Source organism: Canis lupus, chromosome 8, assembly GCF_011100685.1.
Source record: "Canis lupus familiaris isolate Mischka breed German Shepherd chromosome 8, alternate assembly UU_Cfam_GSD_1.0, whole genome shotgun sequence".
Classification (NCBI taxonomy): domain Eukaryota; kingdom Metazoa; phylum Chordata; class Mammalia; order Carnivora; family Canidae; genus Canis; species Canis lupus.
This window is the reverse complement of record NC_049229.1, coordinates 74,429,150-74,449,357: the sequence shown is the minus strand read 5'-3', so window position 1 is coordinate 74,449,357 and position 20,208 is coordinate 74,429,150. Positions and strand designations below refer to the sequence as shown.

The following is a 20,208-nucleotide window of genomic DNA, read 5'->3' as shown; positions in this document are numbered from 1 at the left end:
ATTTACCCCAAAGATACAAATGCAATGAAACGCCGGGACACCTGCACCCCGATGTTTATAGCAGCAATGGCCACGATAGCCAAACTGTGGAAGGAGCCTCGGTGTCCAACGAAAGATGAATGGATAAAGAAGATGTGGTTTATGTATACAATGGAATATTGCTCAGCTATTAGAAATGACAAATACCCACCATTTGCTTCAACGTGGATGGAACTGGAGGGTATTATGCTGAGTGAAGTAAGTCAGTCGGAGAAGGACAAACATTATATGTTCTCATTCATTTGGGGAATATAAATAATAGTGAAAGGGAATATAAGGGAAGGGAGAAGAAATGTGTGGGAAATATCAGAAAGGGAGACAGAACGTAAAGACTGCTAACTCTGGGAAACGAACTAGGGGTGGTAGAAGGGGAGGAGGGTGGGGGGTGGGAGTGAATGGGTGACGGGCACTGGGTGTTATTCTGTATGTTAGTAAATTGAACACCAATAAAAAATAAATTAAAAAAAAAGATAAGAAGCTTTTGTACAGCAAAGGACACAGTCAACAAAACTAAAAGACAACCTACAGAATGGGAGAAGATATTTGCAAATGACATATCAGATAAAGGGCTAGTTTCCAAGATCTATAAATAACTTATTAAACTCAACACCAAAGAAACAAACAATCCAATCATGAAATGGGCAAAAGACATGAAGAGAAATCTCACAGAGGAAGACATAGACATGGCCAACATGCATATGAGAAAATGCTCTGCATCACTTGCCATCAGGGAAATACAAATCAAAACCACAATGAAATACCACCTCACACCAGTGACAATGGGGCAAATTAACAAGGCAGGAAACAACAAATGTTGGAGAGGATGCGGAGAAAAGGGAACCCTCTTACACTGTTGGTGGGAATGTGAACTGGTGCAGCCACTCTGGAAAACTGTGTGGAGGTTCCTCAAACAGTTAAAAATAGACCTGCCCTACAACCCAGCAATTGCACTGTTGGGGATTTACCCCAAAGATACAAATGCAATGAAACGCCGGGACACCTGCAGCCCAATGTTTATAGCAGCAATGGCCACGATAGCCTAACTGTGGAAGGAGTCTCGGTGTCCAAAGAAAGATGAATGGATAAAGAAGATGTGGTTTATGTATACAATGGAATATTAGCTATTAGAAATGACAAATACCCACCATTTGCTTCAACGTGGATGGAACTGGAGGGTACTATGCTGAGTGAAGTAAGTCAGTCGGAGAAGGACAAACATTATATGTTCTCATTCATTTGGGGAATATAAATAATAGTAAAAGGGAATATAAGGGAAGGGAGAAGAAATGTGTGGGAAATATCAGAAAGGGGACAGAACATAAAGACTGCTAACTCTGGGAAACGAACTTGGGGTGGTAGAAGGGGAGGAGGGCGGGGGGTGGGAGTGAATGGGTGACGGGCACTTGGGGTTATTCTGTATGTTAGTAAATTGAACACCAATTAAAAATAAATTTAAAAAAAGCACAGAAATGTGAAGATAAATACGTTGATGGTTTAGAACATCATAAATCCACTGTGCCACCAAAAGAAAGTGATGTACGGTTGTGAAGTAATGCTTGCATATAACTTGTAAGGAATTGAATCTAAGACTAGAGCTGACTATATAGTCAGAGGACATGCAAATTGGGCGCTCCATATACTGATTAAACCAGCCCAGCCCTGACCCTCAATCTGCAGAGGAGCCCCAGCCCCAGGATCCCCAGGTGACACCATTCCGTGCTCAGGGCACAACACAGACATACCACCATGGAGTCTGTGCTCAGCTGGGTTTTCCTTGTCACTATTTTAAAAGGTAATTCATGGAGAACAAGGGACCTTGAGTATGTGAGTGCAGGTGAGTGAAAGAAACAGGGGATGCGGGACCATTTCCTGACCAGGATGTCTTATGTCTGCAGGTGTCCAGGGCGAGGTGCAGCTGGTGGAGTCTGGGGGAGACCTTGTGAAGCCTGAGGGGTCCCTGAGACTCTCCTGTGTGGCCTCTGGATTCACCTTCAGTAGCTTCTACATGAGCTGGTTCTGCCAGGCTCCAGGGAAGGGGCTACAGTGGGTTGCAGAAATTAGCAGTAGTGGAAGTAGCACAAGCTACGCAGACACTGTGAAGGGCCGATTCACCATCTCCAGAGACAATGCCAAGAACACGCTGTATCTGCAGATGAACAGCCTGATAGCCGAGGACATGGCCGTATATTACTGTGCAAGGTACACAGTGAGGGGACCTCAGTGTGTGTCCAGACACTCACTTCCCTGTAGAAGGGGATCAGTACCACCAGGGGGTGCGCACTCCTCACCACTTTTGTCTTGAAGGCCTAGGAGCAGGTGCAGATGGACATTCTTGGCAGGTTTCCTCTCGGGGTCTGGGCTTCCTCTCCGTGGAGCAGTTTCCCCCAAGGAGTCTCTCTGAACACTTGATTGTGTGTTTACCGATTTAGTCTCTTTCTTAGAGACTTAGAATTCAAATATAGCACTTGCACTTCCTTGTACTTAACTCTTCCTGACCCAAAGTATTAATCAATTACAAATAACTCCATTCATGTCATCTGAACCTTTTCATGAGTCGTTTTGGCACTCTCTTTGGATCACAGGACTTCATGATAACTGTTGTCTTGCACATCACGGTATTCAATAATCTCCATTCAACACAAGAGAAAAGAGACATTCTACAAAAATGTTAATAATGGCCTGGGAGTGAGAAAAATTCCCAGCATGACATGGTAGGGAGGTGGACTCTGAGGTCACCCACAGACACACAATCACGAGAGTGTAAGCTTTAATTAAATACCTTCACCTTTATATCTGATGAGAGCAAGGCAGGCCTCTCATCACGTCATAAATGCCTGGATGATGCCAGGGAGGTCACTAGCTTAGGTGTGTGTTGTGGGTCAGTGTTGGGGACAGGATCTTGCTCCATGGGATTTGGGGAGGCGGAAGTGCCCCAGGGGAGCTCTAAGGTCAGAAGGTGTAGCCTCATGATTCGATCAGGGCCCTAATACACCAGGCCTGGGAAAGCTCCTTGCAACCTGGCCGCATGTGAGGTGATGGGGAAAGGACGGGCTAGGACGTGGGTGCTCTCCAGACACCACATCAGTCTGCACCTGGACCTCAGACGTCCCAGATTCCAGATCTGTGAGAATGAGTGTCTGTTGTTTGATCCATCCAGTCCATGTACGATGTTCCAGGAGTTGGGACAGGCTAAAGTCATTTTTTTCTTTGTTTAAATTGAATTTACCAAAATTTACTACACACTCAGTGCTCATCACATCAAGTGCCCTCCTTAACTACAATCACCAAGTTCCCCCATCCCCCACCCCCTCCCTTCCAGCGGCCCTCAGTGTCTTTCCTGAGAGTTAAGGGTCTCTCATGATTTTTCTTCTTCTGTAGTATTACCCAACTAAGTTTCACTCCTTCCTTTATGGTCTCTTTCAATATTTCCTATATTCCACATATGAATGAAACCATATCATTGCCTTTCTGTGATTAATTTCTCTCAACATAATACCTCCAGTTCCACCCATGTTGAAGGAAATGTTATTTCATGTTATTCATCATTTCTTTTTTTTTAACTTCTTTTTTTAAAATTTTTATTTATTATTTATGATAGTCACACAGAGAGAGAGAGAGAGAGACAGAGACACAGGCAGAGGGAGAAGCAGGCTCCATGCACCGAGAGCCCGATGTGGGATTTGATCCCGGGTCTCCAGGATCGCGCCCTGGGCCAAAGGCAGGCGCCAAACCGCTGCGCCACCCAGGGATCCCAATTATTATTCATCATTTCTGACAGCTGTGTAATATCCCATTGTATATATAAACCACATTTTGGGTATACTTTTATTAGAGTTTGATTTGCCAACATATATTATAACAGCCAGTACTCATTCTTTAAATTGTCCCCCTTAGCTCCTGTCATCCAGGGACCCCAACTCCCAGACCATCTCCCCTACCACTCTCCTTGTTTTCTTTTTATTTTCCCCATAGTTAGGAGTTTCTCATGTACTGTCACTGTCTCTGATAATTCCCACTCATTCTATCCCCTTTCCCCTTTATTCCCTTCCACTATTTCTTATATTCTTTGTATGAGTGAAACCATACAATGTGTGTCCTTCTCTGAATCACTTACTTCAGTCAGCATAATACACTCCACGTCCATCCACGTCGAAGCAAATGGTGGGTATTCATCTTTTCTAATGGCTGAGTAATGTCCCAGTGTATATATAGACCATATGTCCTTTATCTATTCATCTGTTGATGGACATTGAAGCTCCTTCTGCAGTTTCTTTATTGACTCTTCTGTAGAAGGGCATCATGATTCCTCCCACATTTGATTATTGTGGACATTGCTGCAGTGAACAGTGGGGTGAAGGGGTCTCTATATTTCATTACATTTGTGTATTTTGGGTAAATACCCTGTAGTGTAATGACTGAATCATAGGGTGGCTTTATTCTCACTTTTTCAGGACATTCCATTCTGTTTTCTGGAGTGGCTGAACAAGCCTGCATTCCCACAAAAAGTGAAAGAGAAAGTTCCACATTCTGGATATCCTCGCTTATATTTATTGTTTCTGGCCTTGTTACTTTATCCATTCTGAGTTGTATAAGTGGGATCTTAATGTGGTTTTCATTTGTATTTCCCTGATGACAAGTCATGTGGATCACTTTTCTCATCTGCCTGTTGGCCATGTGTAGGTCTTCTTTGGAGAAATGTCTTTTTGTTCATTCTCTCCATTTCTTGACTGAATTGTTTGTTTTGTTGGGTGCTGACTTTGTTAAGGAAATATCTTGTCCTATTCTGTAGGTTGCCTTTTATTTTGTTGCCTGTTGCATTGTTGTACAGATTCTACCTTGAATAAGTCCTAATAGTTTAATTTCCCTATGTTTCCCTGTTGTTTCCTATGCCTTTTGAGAGGTGCCTTGATAGCAGTCACTGCAGCTGAGGTCAAAAAGTAGCTACCAAAAAAAAAAGAAAAAAAAAAGTTGCTACCTGAATTCTCCTCTAGGAGTTTGATGGATTAGTGTCTCAGATTTTGGTACTTCATCCACTTTGAGTTTATGCTTGTGTTTGGTGTAGCTGAATGGTCAATTCATTCTTATGCAGGTGGCTGTACAATTTTTTTCAGATCCATTTATTGATGAGACTTTTTTTCATTTGATATTTTTTCTTACTTATTGAGGAGGAGTTGCCCATAGACTTGAGGGTCCATTTCTGCATATTGTGCTCTGTTCCATTGATCTATGTGTTGTTTTTGCCATACCAGGCTATCTTGATGATAAAGACTTTATAATAGAGCTTCTCTGCAAATATTGTTTTGCCCTACAGCTGTAGGATTTTTTTTTTTGCCAAAATGTTTCTACCTATTTGGCTATCTATGAAAGGAATTGAAGAAGACACAAAGAGATGGAAAACCTTCCATGCTTATGGATTAGAACAATGAATAATGTCAGGGCACCTGTGTTGTTCAGAGTTTGAGTGCTTGCAATTGGCTCGGCTGATCCTGGGTTCCTGGAATGGTGTCCTGAATCAGGCTTTTGGAAAGGATCCTGCTTCTCCCCCTGCCTATGTCTCTACCTCCATCTGTGTGACTCTCCTGAATAAAAAAATAAATATTTAAAACAAAACCAAAAATAAGTACTGTGAAAATCTCTATGCTGCCCAGAACCTTCTACGTATTCAAAGAAATCCTTATCAAAACACCCTGAACATTTTTCACAGAGTAGCAACATATAATCTTAAGATTATTATGACACACAGAGAGATATGAGGCAAACATTGATGCTGTGGCATTGCCCTGCTGTATTTGTTTTGAAAAGAATCCGTTAGCCTCCCTCATCCAGCGAAGGGTGCATTTCTCACCTGGAACTAGGACTCACTTCTTGCAAACCATAGGTATCTGTTAAAAACTCACAGTGGACACACAGAAGGAGAATAATGATACAAGAGAGTCAGAGATACCCAGACACTTTGGGACTTCAGTTTAAGGATGTTCTTTTATAACATTTTCAGAAGATAAGGATGTGATAACCCTGTGGAATATGTGTCTCACCATTAGCTTACAGGGTTGTGTTGTACTGATGGTTGTGACGTGTGCTTCTTGTCACTGGTGAACATTTGGTGTCCTGTGTCCTCATTTCAAACACACCTGCATCTGTGAGTCTCCCTCTGGAAATGAGATCAGATTCCCTTTAGGATTTCCTCAATGGAACCCCTCAAGGGACCTACATGACTTATTTACTCTTTATCATTTTATTGAAATGCAAACATTTTCATCATGGGATATGCAACAACCAGGTAACATGACTTGGTCATGTCAATATCCAACAGCCTTACCATCCTATTCCATAGTCCACATATGAACTTACATGGCGGTGAAGCTGTTTCAGAGAAGGTTAGTCCACTCATGGTCAGCACGGCAGGGGAGCAGCTCCCAATGCCCGGAAGCATGGCAGTAGTTGGCTTTGCTGATTTCATTAATATTTATACACATAGCAGCTGTCCCGAAACACACACACTCAGAACATAACATGAGAGGATGGATCATGAGATGGAGCACACAGTTCCTCTGGTAATGTGCAGCCCCTGGACCTTAGATGGGCTTGGATGAATCTGTAAATCACAGTGCAGTTGATAATGGATTGTTATCATTTGCTATTGGTTTTGTTTCCTCTGGAGATTCTCACACCCTACCCTATTGAGGCCTGTTTTGGGGGTTTTGTGACTCTCTTCCTGGCTGTATCAGAGTGCTGTTTTGAACATGGCCTCCTACCTCTGGCCTGGAGTTGAATGCTTGCACCCCCACTCTTCAGGGAGCCCTCCCAGGAGCCATCAAGCCCTTTCTGTCCTCAGTCGACATCTGAATCCTGTGTTCACCGTTCCTGTCTCTGAGCTGCTTTATCTCAGGCAGGATTATACTGTTAGTTTAGGAGGGATAAGAAAAATAGAAATATAGGCTATACAATGGAAAATGTTCATTCTGATACCAGTTTATTATATCCCAAACTCTACCTGAAGGAGCTCATTCTGCATCAGGTAAGCTCATCAAAGCGATTACAGAAGATCACAGATTTAACTGCAGTGGAACACCTTGACTGAGTTGTTAGAGACTTACAAATAGAAATGCATTACTTGAAACCCTCTGAAATTCAGCTAAATTCTAAATTTAGCAAAATCATGCGGTCCCCAATACATGCGGGATACATTATTCTACATAACCCTGCCACTTTGTCATTCAGGGGTTTCAGAGGGGCAGTAAATCCTGTGGAGAGGAGCACAGGCCAAGAATCTGGGGTTAGACTCACCTGAGAATGTGCACAAGGACACATTAGAAACCCTCTACAATTTAAGGGGTAGGTTCACATCACGGTGGGGGGAAACATGACACCTACAAACCAAGAGATATATGCAAATACAAATACAAAGTACCACGTGGACACAAAGTCTGAAGTCTGGAATATTACATAATAAGATCCATAGTTTTTCAAATAAGTAAATATGAACATACAAAGGCAGTCACATGTCTGATCACAACAGTTTCACAGAATGATCCCCAGCTGAGTATATACTGAGATGACATGTATATAGGGGTCTCTCTCTATTGAATAAAACATCCCAGACATGATCCTGCATCCGGGAGAGAAACCCCAGCCCCAGGAACAATAGGTGACCAATTCATTGATCAGGACAAAACAACTCACCATGGAGTCTGCGCTCAGCTGGGTTTTCCTTGACACTATTTTTAAATATATTTTTATTTATTTTCTGTTTGAGTCAATTTGCCAACATAAGGCATATCACCCAGTGTTCATCACATGAACAGAAGAATGGGCATTTTTAAGAACTGACAGAAAAGCTATCATAAAATATATGTTAAATCTTTTTAAAAATGTCTCTATGATTTTGATATTTTTATCTAATTTTGTTAGAAAGAGAGAAATTATACCTCAAAAGTTCAAAAACATTTAGATATAGGGTAATGAGATTGAATATGTTTGATTTACACATTTTATCCCCAACTGGGAGCAGATATTAATTAACCAAAACCATCATGACTCCACTGTGGTAACATGTGGGTTGAAATTGAAACCACACTGGCCTTTCCTAATTCACCCATGCCCACACCTCACTTTCAGCCTATCCAGACACCCATCATCTCATGACATCCCTGTTTGAGGACTTCCTGCACTAATGGAAAAGGCCTGTTAATACGGGGTGCTGCTGGATACTCAGAAAGCATGAACAAGTGTCTACTGACATTCATCTGAAGCTACTATTCCTCTACAGGGAATATGTCAGAGCTCAACGATTTAAGTTAACTCTGTGCTGTTCCCCTGATTTCACCACCTGACACAAAAAATGGATTCCTTTTTCTAATTCAATATTTTTAATTTAATGTCTAGTTCTATATACTATGAATCTCCCAACTTCCCCTGGAGCTTTCCTACAATCCAGCAATTGCACTACTGGGATTTACTACAAAGATACAAATACAGTGAAAGACCACAACACCTGCACCCTGATGTTTATAGCAACAAAGTCCAGAGTAGCCAAACTGTGGAAGGAGCCTCGGTGTCCATCGAAAGATGAATGGATAAGGAAGATGTGGTCTATATATACAATGGAATATTACTCAGCCATTAAAAATCAAGAACACCCACCATTTGCTTCAACATGATTGGAGCTGTAGGGTATTATGCTGAGTGAAGTAAGTCAGTCACAGAAGAACAAACATGTGGTCTCATTCATTCAGGGAATATAAAAAGTAGTGAACGGGAGTAAAGGAGAAAGGAGAGAAAATGAGTGGGAAATATCAGAAAGGTCGACAGAGCATGAGAGACTCCTAACTCTGGGAAAGGAACTCTGGGAAGGAACTCTGGGAAGCGGTAGTTGTAAGGGAGGTTGGCGGGGGTAGGTGTGACTGGGTGACGGGCAATGAGGGGTCACTTGATGGGATGAGCACTGGGTGTTATACTATACGTTGGCAAAGCTAACTCCAATAAAAAATAATTAAGAAATAAAATTTAAAAAACAAATGAACCTTCAGATAATTAGGAATAATCCTAACCAAAGAGGAAAGTACCTATAATCTAAAAATTCTAAAGTATGTATGAAAGACATTAAAGAAGACAGAAATATATGGAAAAAAGTCTATTCTCATGGATTGGAAAAATAAATATTCATATGATGTTTATGCCACCAACAGCAATCTATGCATTCAATATGAACCCTAACAAAACACCACCAACATTTTTCTAGGGAATGGAACAAGCCTAAAATTTGTAAATAAACAGAAAAGATTCTGAGTAAGCAAAAGAATGTTCAAACAAAAAACAAATCAAGGCAGCCCGGGTGGCTCAGCGATTTAGCACTGCCTTTTGTCCAGGGTGTGATCCTGCAGACAGGGGACGAGTTCCATATCAGGCTCCCCACATGGTCCCTGCTGTTCCCTCTACCTGTGTCTCTGCCATTCTGTTTCCCTGTGTCTCTTATGAGTAAATAAATAAAAACTAAAAAAAAAAGCAAAAGCTATACAATTCCGGATTTCAAAGATGTGATAATCAAAACAGTATAATAGTGGCAGTAAAACACGCACATGGTCAATAGAATAGAATAAAGAACCCATAAATGGACACACAGCTCTATGGACAACTTATCCTCAACAAAGTACAAAAGACTATCAACTGGAAAAGAGACAATCTCTTCAACAAGTGGTGTTGGAAACATTGGACAGCTGCAAGTAGAAGAATGAACCTGGGCCATTCTTACACTCCACACAAACATAAACTCAGAGTAGATGAAAGACCTAAATGTGAGGCAAGAAACCATCAAAATCAAGGAGATTTTGTGACCTCAGCCACAAACAGGTTCTTGGTACTCGAATCTCCAAAGGGAAGGGAAACAAAAGTAAAAATGAACTCTATGGACAACACCAAGGAAGGAGCTGTCGTACAGCTGTGGAAACACTCAACATAATTAAAAGGCAACCTAACAAATTGGAAAGATTGGGATGCCTGTGTAGCTTCAGCATCTGTCTTTGGCGCAGGGAGTCCTAGAGCTCTAGGATTGAGACCAGCATCAGGCTCCTTGTGGGGAGCCCACTTCTCCCTCTGCCCATCTCTGCATCTCTCTCTCTGTCTCTCATGAATGAACAAATAACATCTTCCAAAAGAATAAAAACAATGGGAGATTTGCAAATATATCTCCAGATTATGGCAGGTTTCCAAAATCGAAAAATAAATTGCCAAACTAAACAACCACAAAGTGAAATGGGCGGAAGACATGAAGAGACACCCTGTCCTGATTGAGTTGTCGACTCTCACTTTATATTAGGTAGGTCATCCACATGCAAAATGAAATTTATTGTCTCCTCTAGGTCTGCCTTATATTAACTGCATGATTAGAACAGGCAATGCATCCTGAAGACAAGAAGAAAATACTTTCTGCCCCAGACTGGAGGACCTGCCAGAAAACGTAGCAAGAAAACTACTTAAAAATAAAGAAAACTTGGTAACCTGGAAAGAAAATAAAGAGTTTTTCTATGACAATATCTTAATAGAGTCAACGAGTAAAAACCTTACATAAAAACTGGAAGAAATAACTCATGAGCTCAGAAAAAAATCAGGATATAAAATCAGCAAATAAAATAAAGATATATTCCTACAAAATAACAACAAATTACATATACAAAATAACAAAATAATCCGATTTACACTGGCACCAAAAATAAATATTTAGGATTAAATTTTACTAATAAATTGAAATTTCTCCAGAAAATGACCTATATTGATGCGTGTCTCAGATTTCAGTATTTCATTATTTTGAGATTATCTTTGTGCTTTTTGTAGCAGAATGGTCCACTTTCATTCTTATGCAGGTGGCTGGCCAATTTTTTTCAGATCCATTTGTTGATGTGTCTTTCTTTGATTAGATATTTTTTTCTTGCTTTTTGAGGAGTAGTTGCCCATAGAGTGAGGGTCCCTTTCTGTGCTCTCTGCTCTGTTCAATTGAATTGATCTATGTGTTGTTTTTGCCAGTACCACGCTATCTTGATGATAAAGGCTTTATAATAGAGCTTGTCTGAAAACCTTGTTATGCCCTCCAGCTGTAGTTTTGTTTCTGTTGTTGTTGTTGTTGTTGTTGTTTTCTGTTGTTTTTTTTTTCCCAAAATGATTCTACCTGTTTGGCAACTTAGGATAGAAATTGAAGAAGACACAAAGAGATGGAAAACATTCTGTGCTTACAGATTAGAACAACGAATATTGTCAGGGCACCTGTGTTGCTCAGAGGTTGAGTGTCTGCAATTGGCTGTGGTTGTGATCCTGGGGTCCTGGGATGGTGTCCTGCATCAGGCTTTTGGAAGGGAGCCTGTTTCTCCCTCTGCCTCTGTAACTCTCCTGAATAAATAAATAAATCTTTAAAACAAAAACAAAATTATTTTGGATCCCTGGGTGGCTCAGCAGTTTGGCGCCTCCCTTTGACCCAGGGTGCCATCTTGGCGTCCCAGGATTGTGTCCCACGTCGGGCTCCGGGCATGGTCCTCCTTCTCACTCAGACTGTGTCTCTGCCTCCCTCTCTCTCTCTATCATTAATGATTAAATAAAATCTTTAAAAAAAAAAAAAAATAAATCCTGTGAAAATCTCTGGTTGCCCAGAACCTTCTTCATATTCAAAGCAATCCTTGTGAAAGCATCCTGGACAGTTTTCAGAGTATGAACATATAATCCTAAGATTTTTATGGCACACATAGAGACATTCGGGACACATGGATGCATTGTCATGACTCTGCTGTATTTGTTGTGAGAAGGATCATGTAACCACCCTCATCCAGTGAAGGGTACATTTCTCAACTGGAACTAGGACTAGCCTTTTGCAAACCATAGGTATCTGTCAAAAAGTCACTGTGGACACACTGAACAGGAGAACAATGATACAAGAGAGTCAGAGATACTCAGACACTTTGGAACTTCAGTTTAGGATGTTCTGTTATAACGTTTCCAGAAGATGAGGATGTGATGACCCAGTGGGATTTGTGTCTCACCATCACCTTACAGGGTTGTGTTGTACTGATGGCCTTTAGGTGTGTCCCTTGTCACTGGATGAACATTTGGTGCCCCGTGTCCTCATTTCAACCCACCTGGATCTGTGACTCTCCCTCTGGCCATGAGATCAGTTTCCCTTTAGGATTTCCTCAATGGAACCCCTCAAGGGTCCTACACGACTTATTTGGCCTTTATCATTTTATTTAAATGCAATCATTTTTGTCATGAAATTTGCAACAACCAGGTAACATGACCTGGTTATGTCAATATCTAACAGCTCTACCATCCTATTCCATAGTCTATGTGTGAACTTATATGATAGTGAATCTATTTCAGGGAGGGTAAGTCCACTCATAATCAGCAAGGCAGGGGAGCAGCTCTGAATGCTCAGAAGCAGGGCATTGGTTGGTTCTGATGATTTCATCAACATTTATACAAATAGCAGCTGTCCCCAGACATGAACACTCAGAACATAGATGTGAAATGATAGAGCAAAGGATGGAGCACACAGTTCCTCTTGCAGTGTGCAGCCCTGGACCTACTGGGCTTACATGGATGTCTAAATGCACAGTGCAATTGGCAATGGATTGTTATCATTTGCTGTTGGTGTTGTTTCCTCTATAGATGCTCACACCCCACCTTGTTGAAGCCTGTCTTGGGGTATTGTGACTCTTCCTGGTTGCATTGGAGAGCCGTTATGAACAGGGCCACCTACCTCTAGCCTGGGATTGAATGTTTGCACCCCGGAGCCTTCAGGGAACCCTCATAGGAGAACCATAAAGCCCTTTCTGTCCTCAGTTGACATCTGAATCATGTGTTCCCCATACCTGTGTCTGGGCTGGTGTATCTTGACACATGAATGGATCTCTAAACGACAATATAAAGGCTCTGTAGTGTGGACCTGGGCTCGTCCTCTGAGGGCTTGTGTCGAATGAGGATCTAGTTTCTGCCTGCTGGTTTCAGAATAGATGTCACAGGACCACACAGCGTTCAGTTTATGGAAACAAAGCACAACGCCTGCACTCAGACCCAATGTTCACACGTCTATAGGTTCCAGTCCTTCTTAACCATGCATCACATTGTGCCACTTTTTCTTCTTGGCACTCAGGGGGTCCTTAGATCCAGAAATTTCCCTATTTTTCAATTTGAGCACCATTATGCCAGGTCCATCCCCCACAGGAGTACAATTGTACAAGTTCATACAATCCTCTCTAGTCCTTAAAATTCTTGACAGTAGATTCTGCAAGCAACCTCCCTCCTGCTGTCATCCCTACAATAGTATCTCCCCAATGTCAACACCGCACAGCTCCAGCACTCCAAAACCTGCTCAGTATTCTATTAGGAGTCTTTCTGTTGTTGCTTTTTCAACTCTGATCGATTTCATGGATGTTTGAAATGATTCAATAACCATCCAGCTGTTTCAGATATATGACAAACCCTGAGTCCCCTAAACCTTCTGACATGTTAACTTCTCTCTCCCTTATTTTCTTATACTAAAGATGGTGTGGTTAATTTTTTCTGATTTATATGTTGGAGGTGAACTTTGGACCCTGGTGTTTTGTTTCAGAGTATCGTAATCTTATTTTCACCCCTACTCTGATTCTGGATCCTAAGGACACATTTTTGTTTGTACAAGCCTACTGAGTATTGTACTAATATTATATTATGTTTCAGGAAGTAATTATAGACATATGTGGTCCATGAACATAAGGTCATCCAACAAGTGAGATAAGGAGCAATGCACGACCTAGCAGTGAGACTGGGGCTTCAAGGAGGGCAAAGATGCTCCCAAAGGACCAGAATTGCAGGAATATTATTGGCAGGACTCCAGGTCCCTGTGCAGGTGACACAGGTGCCATTTGGGTGGTGGGCTCTTCTTGAAGTCTTCTTGATGCATATGATCCATTCAAAGATGGAAATGGGGGTACCTGGGTGCACAGCAGTTTTGTGCTGCCTTCAGCCCAGGGCCTGATCCTGGAGATCAGGGATCGAGTCCCACATCAGGCTCCGTGCATGGAGCCTACTTCTCACACTGCCTGTGTCTCTGCATCTCTGTGTGTGTGTGTCTCTCATGAATAAATAAAACATTAAAAAAACAAAGATGGAATGGGCTAGATTTGGAAACAGAACAAAAGTCCTGTATGCACCCCACAGGGTCAGGGGGACAGATCTAAGAAAACCAAAATTATGGTTGATCAGAGGCACAAATTGAAATTGGTTTGAAACAGAAAATTCCTGCTACATTTGTTATCAAAAATAGCTGATAAATCCATAGAAGAGGTTCATGGTAGATAGTTTTCTTCTCTTAGATGGAATATAGTATTTGAATGTAAAAAGAATTCATGAAAAACTTACAGTTGCAAAGCAGCACCATACTGTTAGTTTAGGAGGGATAAGAAAAATAGAAATATAGGGTATACAATGGAAAATGTTCGTTCTGACACAAGTTTATTATATCCCAATCTCTGCTTGAATGAGCTCATTCTGCATCAGGTAAGCTCATCAAAGTGATTACAGAAGATCACAGAGTTAACCGCAGTGGAACACAGTGACTGAGTTGTTAGAGACTTACAAATAGAACTGAATTACCTGAAACCCTCTGAAATTCAGCTAAATTCTAAATTTAGAATTGCAGGAATATTATAGGCAAGACTCCGTGTCTTTGTGAAGTGGACACAGGCGTCTTTTGGTCGGTTGGCTCTGCTGGCAGTCTTCCTGATGCATGTGATCCATTCAAAGTTGCAATGTGTTAGATTTGGAGGCAGAAGACAAGTCCTGCACATAGCCCATAGGGTCAGGGGGAATGATCTGAGAAATTCAAAATTAAGTTTGATTAAAGGCATAGATTGAAAAGAATTGAAACTGAATTTTTCTGCCACATTTGTTATCAAAAATACCTTTTATAAAAATACATCATTTTTTAATAATAAATTTATTTTTTATTGATGCTCAATTTGCCAATATACAGAATAACACACAGTGCTCATCCCACCAAGTGCTCCCTTCCGTGCCCATTACCCAGTCACCCCAACACTCCGCCCACCTCCCCTTCCACTACCCCTTGTTCATTTCCCAGAGTTAGTTTTCTCTCATGTTGTGTCACCCTCACAGAAATTTTCACTCATCTTCTCTCCTTTCTCTTTATTCCCTTTCACTAATTTTTATATTCCTCAAATGAATGAGACCATATAATGTATATCCATTTCCAATTGACTTTTTTTAAATTTTTTTAAATTTATTTATGATAGTCACATACAGAGAGAGAGAGAGGCAGTGACACAGGCAGAGGGAGAAGCAGGCTCCATGCACCGGGAGCCCGACGTGGGATTCGATCCCGGGTCTCCAGGATCGTGCCCTGGGCCAAAGGCAGGCGCCAAATCGCCGCGCCACCCAAGGATCCCTCCAATTGACTTTTTTAATCAGCATAGCACCCTCCAGGTCCATCCACATCAAAGCAAAAGGTGGGTATTTGTCATTTTTAATGGCTGAGTAATATTCCATTGTATACATAGACCACATCTTCTTTGATACAATAATATTTTTATTTATTTTATTTATTTTTTATAATACATTTATTTTTATTGGTGTTCAATTTGCCAACAAAGAGAATAACACCCAGTGCTCATCCCGTCGAGTGCCCTCCTCACTGCCCGTCACCCATTCACCCCCAGCCCCTGCCCCCCTCCCTTTCCACCACCTCTAGTTCATTTCCCAGAGTCAGGAGTCTTTATGTTCTGTCTCCCTTTCTGATATTTCCCACACATTTCTTCTCCCTTCCCTTATATTCCCTTTCACTATTATTTATATTCCCCAAATGAATGAGAACATATAATGTTTGTCCTCCAATTGACTTACTTCACTCAGCATAATACCCTCCAGTTCCATCCACGTTGATTTCTAGCAGCAATGTCCACAATAGCCAACTCTGGAAGGAGCCTCGTTGTCCATCGAAAGATGAATGGATAAAGAAGATGTGGTTTATGTATACAATGGAATATTACTCAGCCATTAGAAATGACAAATACCTACCACTTGCTACAATAATATTTTTAAATAAAATAGTTTTATTTTTTGTTACATTGAATTAGCCAACTTATACTACATACTTCTTTTCTGATGTTCAATAATCCATCAGGTGCTTGTAACAGTATTGATGACATCATTTACCCTCTTTAATGCACATCACACAATGACCCAATAGACCCACTAACCTCCCCAGTATTATACCTCATTCTGTTTCCTATAGTTAATGGTTTCTCATGTTCTGTCCCCCTCTCTAATGATTACCAGGCTTGCCAGCATTAGCCAATGTTACTTTGAAAGGTTATGTATATTCCACGTTAGACAGAAATGATATGATAATTGTCCTCTGATTGACTTATTTTACTCAGCAAAATACCCTCCAGTTCCATCAATGTCAATGTAAATGGTAGGTATTTGATATTTCTGACGGCAGAGTAATATCCCATTGTATATACTACACATGATATTTATCCATTCTTCTGTGGTGGACATCATGTCTCCCTCCACAGTTCGGCTATTGTGGACTTTGCTGCTATGAACACTGGGGTTCAGGTGCCCTTTGCATCACTACATCTGTGTGCTTGGGGTAAATACCTGGTAATACAATTCCTGGAGCATATGCCATTCACAACAAAGGAAAGAACCAGAGGTAATACTCTCTGCCATAGATCTAATTAAGAAGGATAAAGTAAAAAATAAGAGCTCAAATACAGGATATTAATTTTAAAGTTACTAGGGATCCCTGGGTGGCGCAGCGGTTTGGCGCCTGCCTTTGGCCTGGGGCACGATCCTGGAGACCCAGGATCGAATCCCACGTTGGGCTCCCTGCATGGAGCCTGCTTCTCCCTCTACCTGTGTCTCTGCCTCTCTGTCTCTCTCTGTGTAACTATCATGAATAAATAAATAAAATCTTTAAAAAAAATTTTTTTAAAGTTACTAGTTGCATTTCAGGATAGCTAAAACACACTACATTATAACTTAATGTAGAAATGAATCAATTCAGTTGTAAATTAAAAGTAATCAATGTGAGATAGAGTCTAAACTAGATGCTGTAACAGCCATGGTAAATGAGGTAGAATGGAGCATAGGTGACATCGAAGACAAGGTGATAGAAAGGAATGAAGGTGTGGAAAGTAGAGACACACAAATAATGGACCATGAGAGGCTTGAAAAATCACTAGTGCCATTAGTTTAAACTAAATTAAAATATTTGGGGCCCATGAAGGGAAGGAAGAGAGAGAAGGACAGAATGTATATTTGAGAAAATCATAGCAAAGACTCTTTTTCTTTCTTTTTTTGAAAGATTTAATTTATGTATTCATGAGAGACATAGAGAGGCAAAGACAAAGGCAGAGAGAGGAGCAGGCTCCATGCAGGGAGCCTGATGTGGGACTTGATACTGTGTCTACAGGATCATACCCTGGGTCAAAGGCAGGTGCTGAACAGCTGAGCCACCCAGGAGTTCCAGCAGACTCTCTCTTTTTCAATAAAAAGACACATCCAGGTTGAAAGTGAGGGAGAAAACTCCAACTAATCATGTCAATGGACGTCAAGAGGAAGGAAGAGGTGCAATGCTTATAGGAGCTGATCTAGAATTTAAAACAAAACCTATAATAAAGGATGAAGAAGGATACTATATCATAAAAATTGTTTATCCAACAGAAGATCTACCTTTTCAAAATATTCACACTGCTAACTTCATAGAAGACAAGTGCACAAACCAATTAACCCTCAACTTAATGACACTCATGGCTACTATTACCTTTACAGTGGGGACTTCAATGTCCCCTGATATCAGTGAGAATCATCTAAGCAGAAGCTCAACAAGAAACAAGGGATTTGAGAGACATACTGGATCAGACATACTTCACAAATATATCAGGGCATTTTTCCCAAAGGAGAGTACACGTTCTTCTTTATTGTACATGGAAAATACTCCAGAATTGATCATACACATGGTCACAACTCATGTGTCAAGTGGTACAGAATGGTTGAATTCACTCCATGAATAGGTTCAGACCAATATGCTATGAAACAAGTCAAAACCAATAAAAACATGGAAGGCCCCTAAATGACAATGTGATACTACCTCACACCAGTGAGAATAGGGAAAATTAAGAAGATATGAAAGAACAAATGCTGAAGTGGATGTGGAGAAGGGGAACCCTCTTGCATTGTTGGTGGGAATGTGAACTGTTGCAATCACTCTGGAAAACTGTGTGGAGGTTCCTCAAAGAGTTAAAAATAGAACTGTCTTACGACCCAGAAATTGCACTGCTGGGGATTTACCTCAAAGATATAGATCCCGTGAAATGCCAGGACACCTGCTCTCCCATGCCTATAGCAGCAATGTCCAGAATAACCAAACTGTGGAAGGAGCCCTGGTGTTCATCGAAAGATAAATGGATAAGGAACATGTATTCTATATTTACAATGGCATATTCCTCAGCCACCACAGCGGAGGAATACCCACCAATTGCTTCACCGTGAGTGGAACTGGAGGGTATTATGCTGAGTGATGTAGGTCAATTGGAGGACAAACATTATATGGTCTCATTCATTCAGGTAATATAAAAAATGGTGTAAAGAATTATAGAGGAAATGAGGGAAAATAAGTGGAAAAAATTAGAGAGGGTGATAAAATATGAGGGAATTCTAAATCTGGGAAACGAATAAGTGGTAGTGGGAAGAGAAGTGGATGGGGGCATGGGGTGACTGGGTGAAGGGCATTGAGGGGAACACTTGACCAGATGAGTCTGGGGTGCTATGCTATATGTTGGAAATCAACCTTCAATTAAAAAATATATAACAAATAAATAAACATACATAAAAGGACATCTTATTGAAGAAGAAATGAATCAATGAAGAAATTAAAGAATTTAAGCAAAATTTCAATCAATGAACATTAAATCACAATCATACAATCCAGTATGTCTCTCAAAACCCTTGTTTCCTGGTAAAGCTCTGGGACACATCAAAAGCCATCCACAAAGGGAACAACAGAGCAACACAGGTCTTCTCCAGGACCTGATTAAAATGGGAGCATATCCAGTGCATTAGCAGAGTGAAGATTAGGGTAAAACATATTGCCAGGCTACTGCTCCCCATGTTTCCCCCCACTCCACCTGCATGGGCTCCCTGCTCAGTCATGGGCTGGTGAAGATGGATGGGTAGACATGTGGACACCTGTGTCTCAAATCTGTGCACATCAAGATATCCATGGACGATTGTTAACAGAGTGTAAACATCGTGCACATACCTCTAGAACATGGACATGACGTCCCACAAAAAGGCTCACTGTTCCTCCTACACAGATTCAATACCCATGCTGCTGGACGCTATGTCCTATCACATGAGGCAGGACACTGATGAGGATTGATAGCAAATCGAACTCCAATAAAAAGTATACATTAATCAATTAATTAATTAAATTATCTTATAAATTAAAAATAGCGTATATTTTTATTTTTCACACCCTTTTTGAACTTGGCTGCAGCAACTACTTGCATGATTCATCTATGAAGGCAAGAGAAACAAAAGCAAAATTGAATTATTGGGACTCCATCAAGATCAAAAGCTTCTGCACATCAAAAGAAACAGTCAACAAAATGAAAAGACAACCTACAGGATGGTAGCAGATATTTGCAAATGATCTATCAGATAAAGGGCTAGTATCCAAGATCTATAAAGAACTTATTAAACCCAACAGCAAAGAACAACATAATCCGAGTAGGCTCAGAAGGGTCAGTGAAACTGTAGAAAAAAAAGAAAAATAAACCTATGATTCCTATGAAAGAAATCTGCTCTGCAGCAAAAGAAAATCAAGGACTGGATGCAATTTATAAGTGCACCAGAAATCATCAAATGATGAGGAAAAATCGTAACCAAAGAGCAATGGGTGTATGGTCTAAACATTCCAGAAAACGTATGAAACCCAATAAGGAATATACAAGTAGATAGAACATATTTATTCTCATATATTAGTAGAATGAATATTGATAAAATATCTATGCTACCAAAAGCAAGTGACACATTCAAAACCATCCGTATTAAAATATTGCCAGAATTTTTCAAAGAGCTAGAGAAAACAATCACATAATTTTTAGGGAACCACAAAGACCT

At 40.8% G+C, this 20,208-nt stretch overlaps 1 gene segment (V, D, J or C); it reads left to right on the top strand.

Moving 5' to 3' along the window:
* Positions 1 to 1,785: 1,785 nt before the first annotated feature.
* Positions 1,786 to 19,465, top strand: LOC119876540. The segment is given in 3 exon segments: positions 1,786 to 1,831; positions 1,935 to 2,245; positions 19,352 to 19,465. Coding segments are annotated over 3 exon segments (471 nt in total).
* Positions 19,466 to 20,208: the final 743 nt, after the last annotated feature.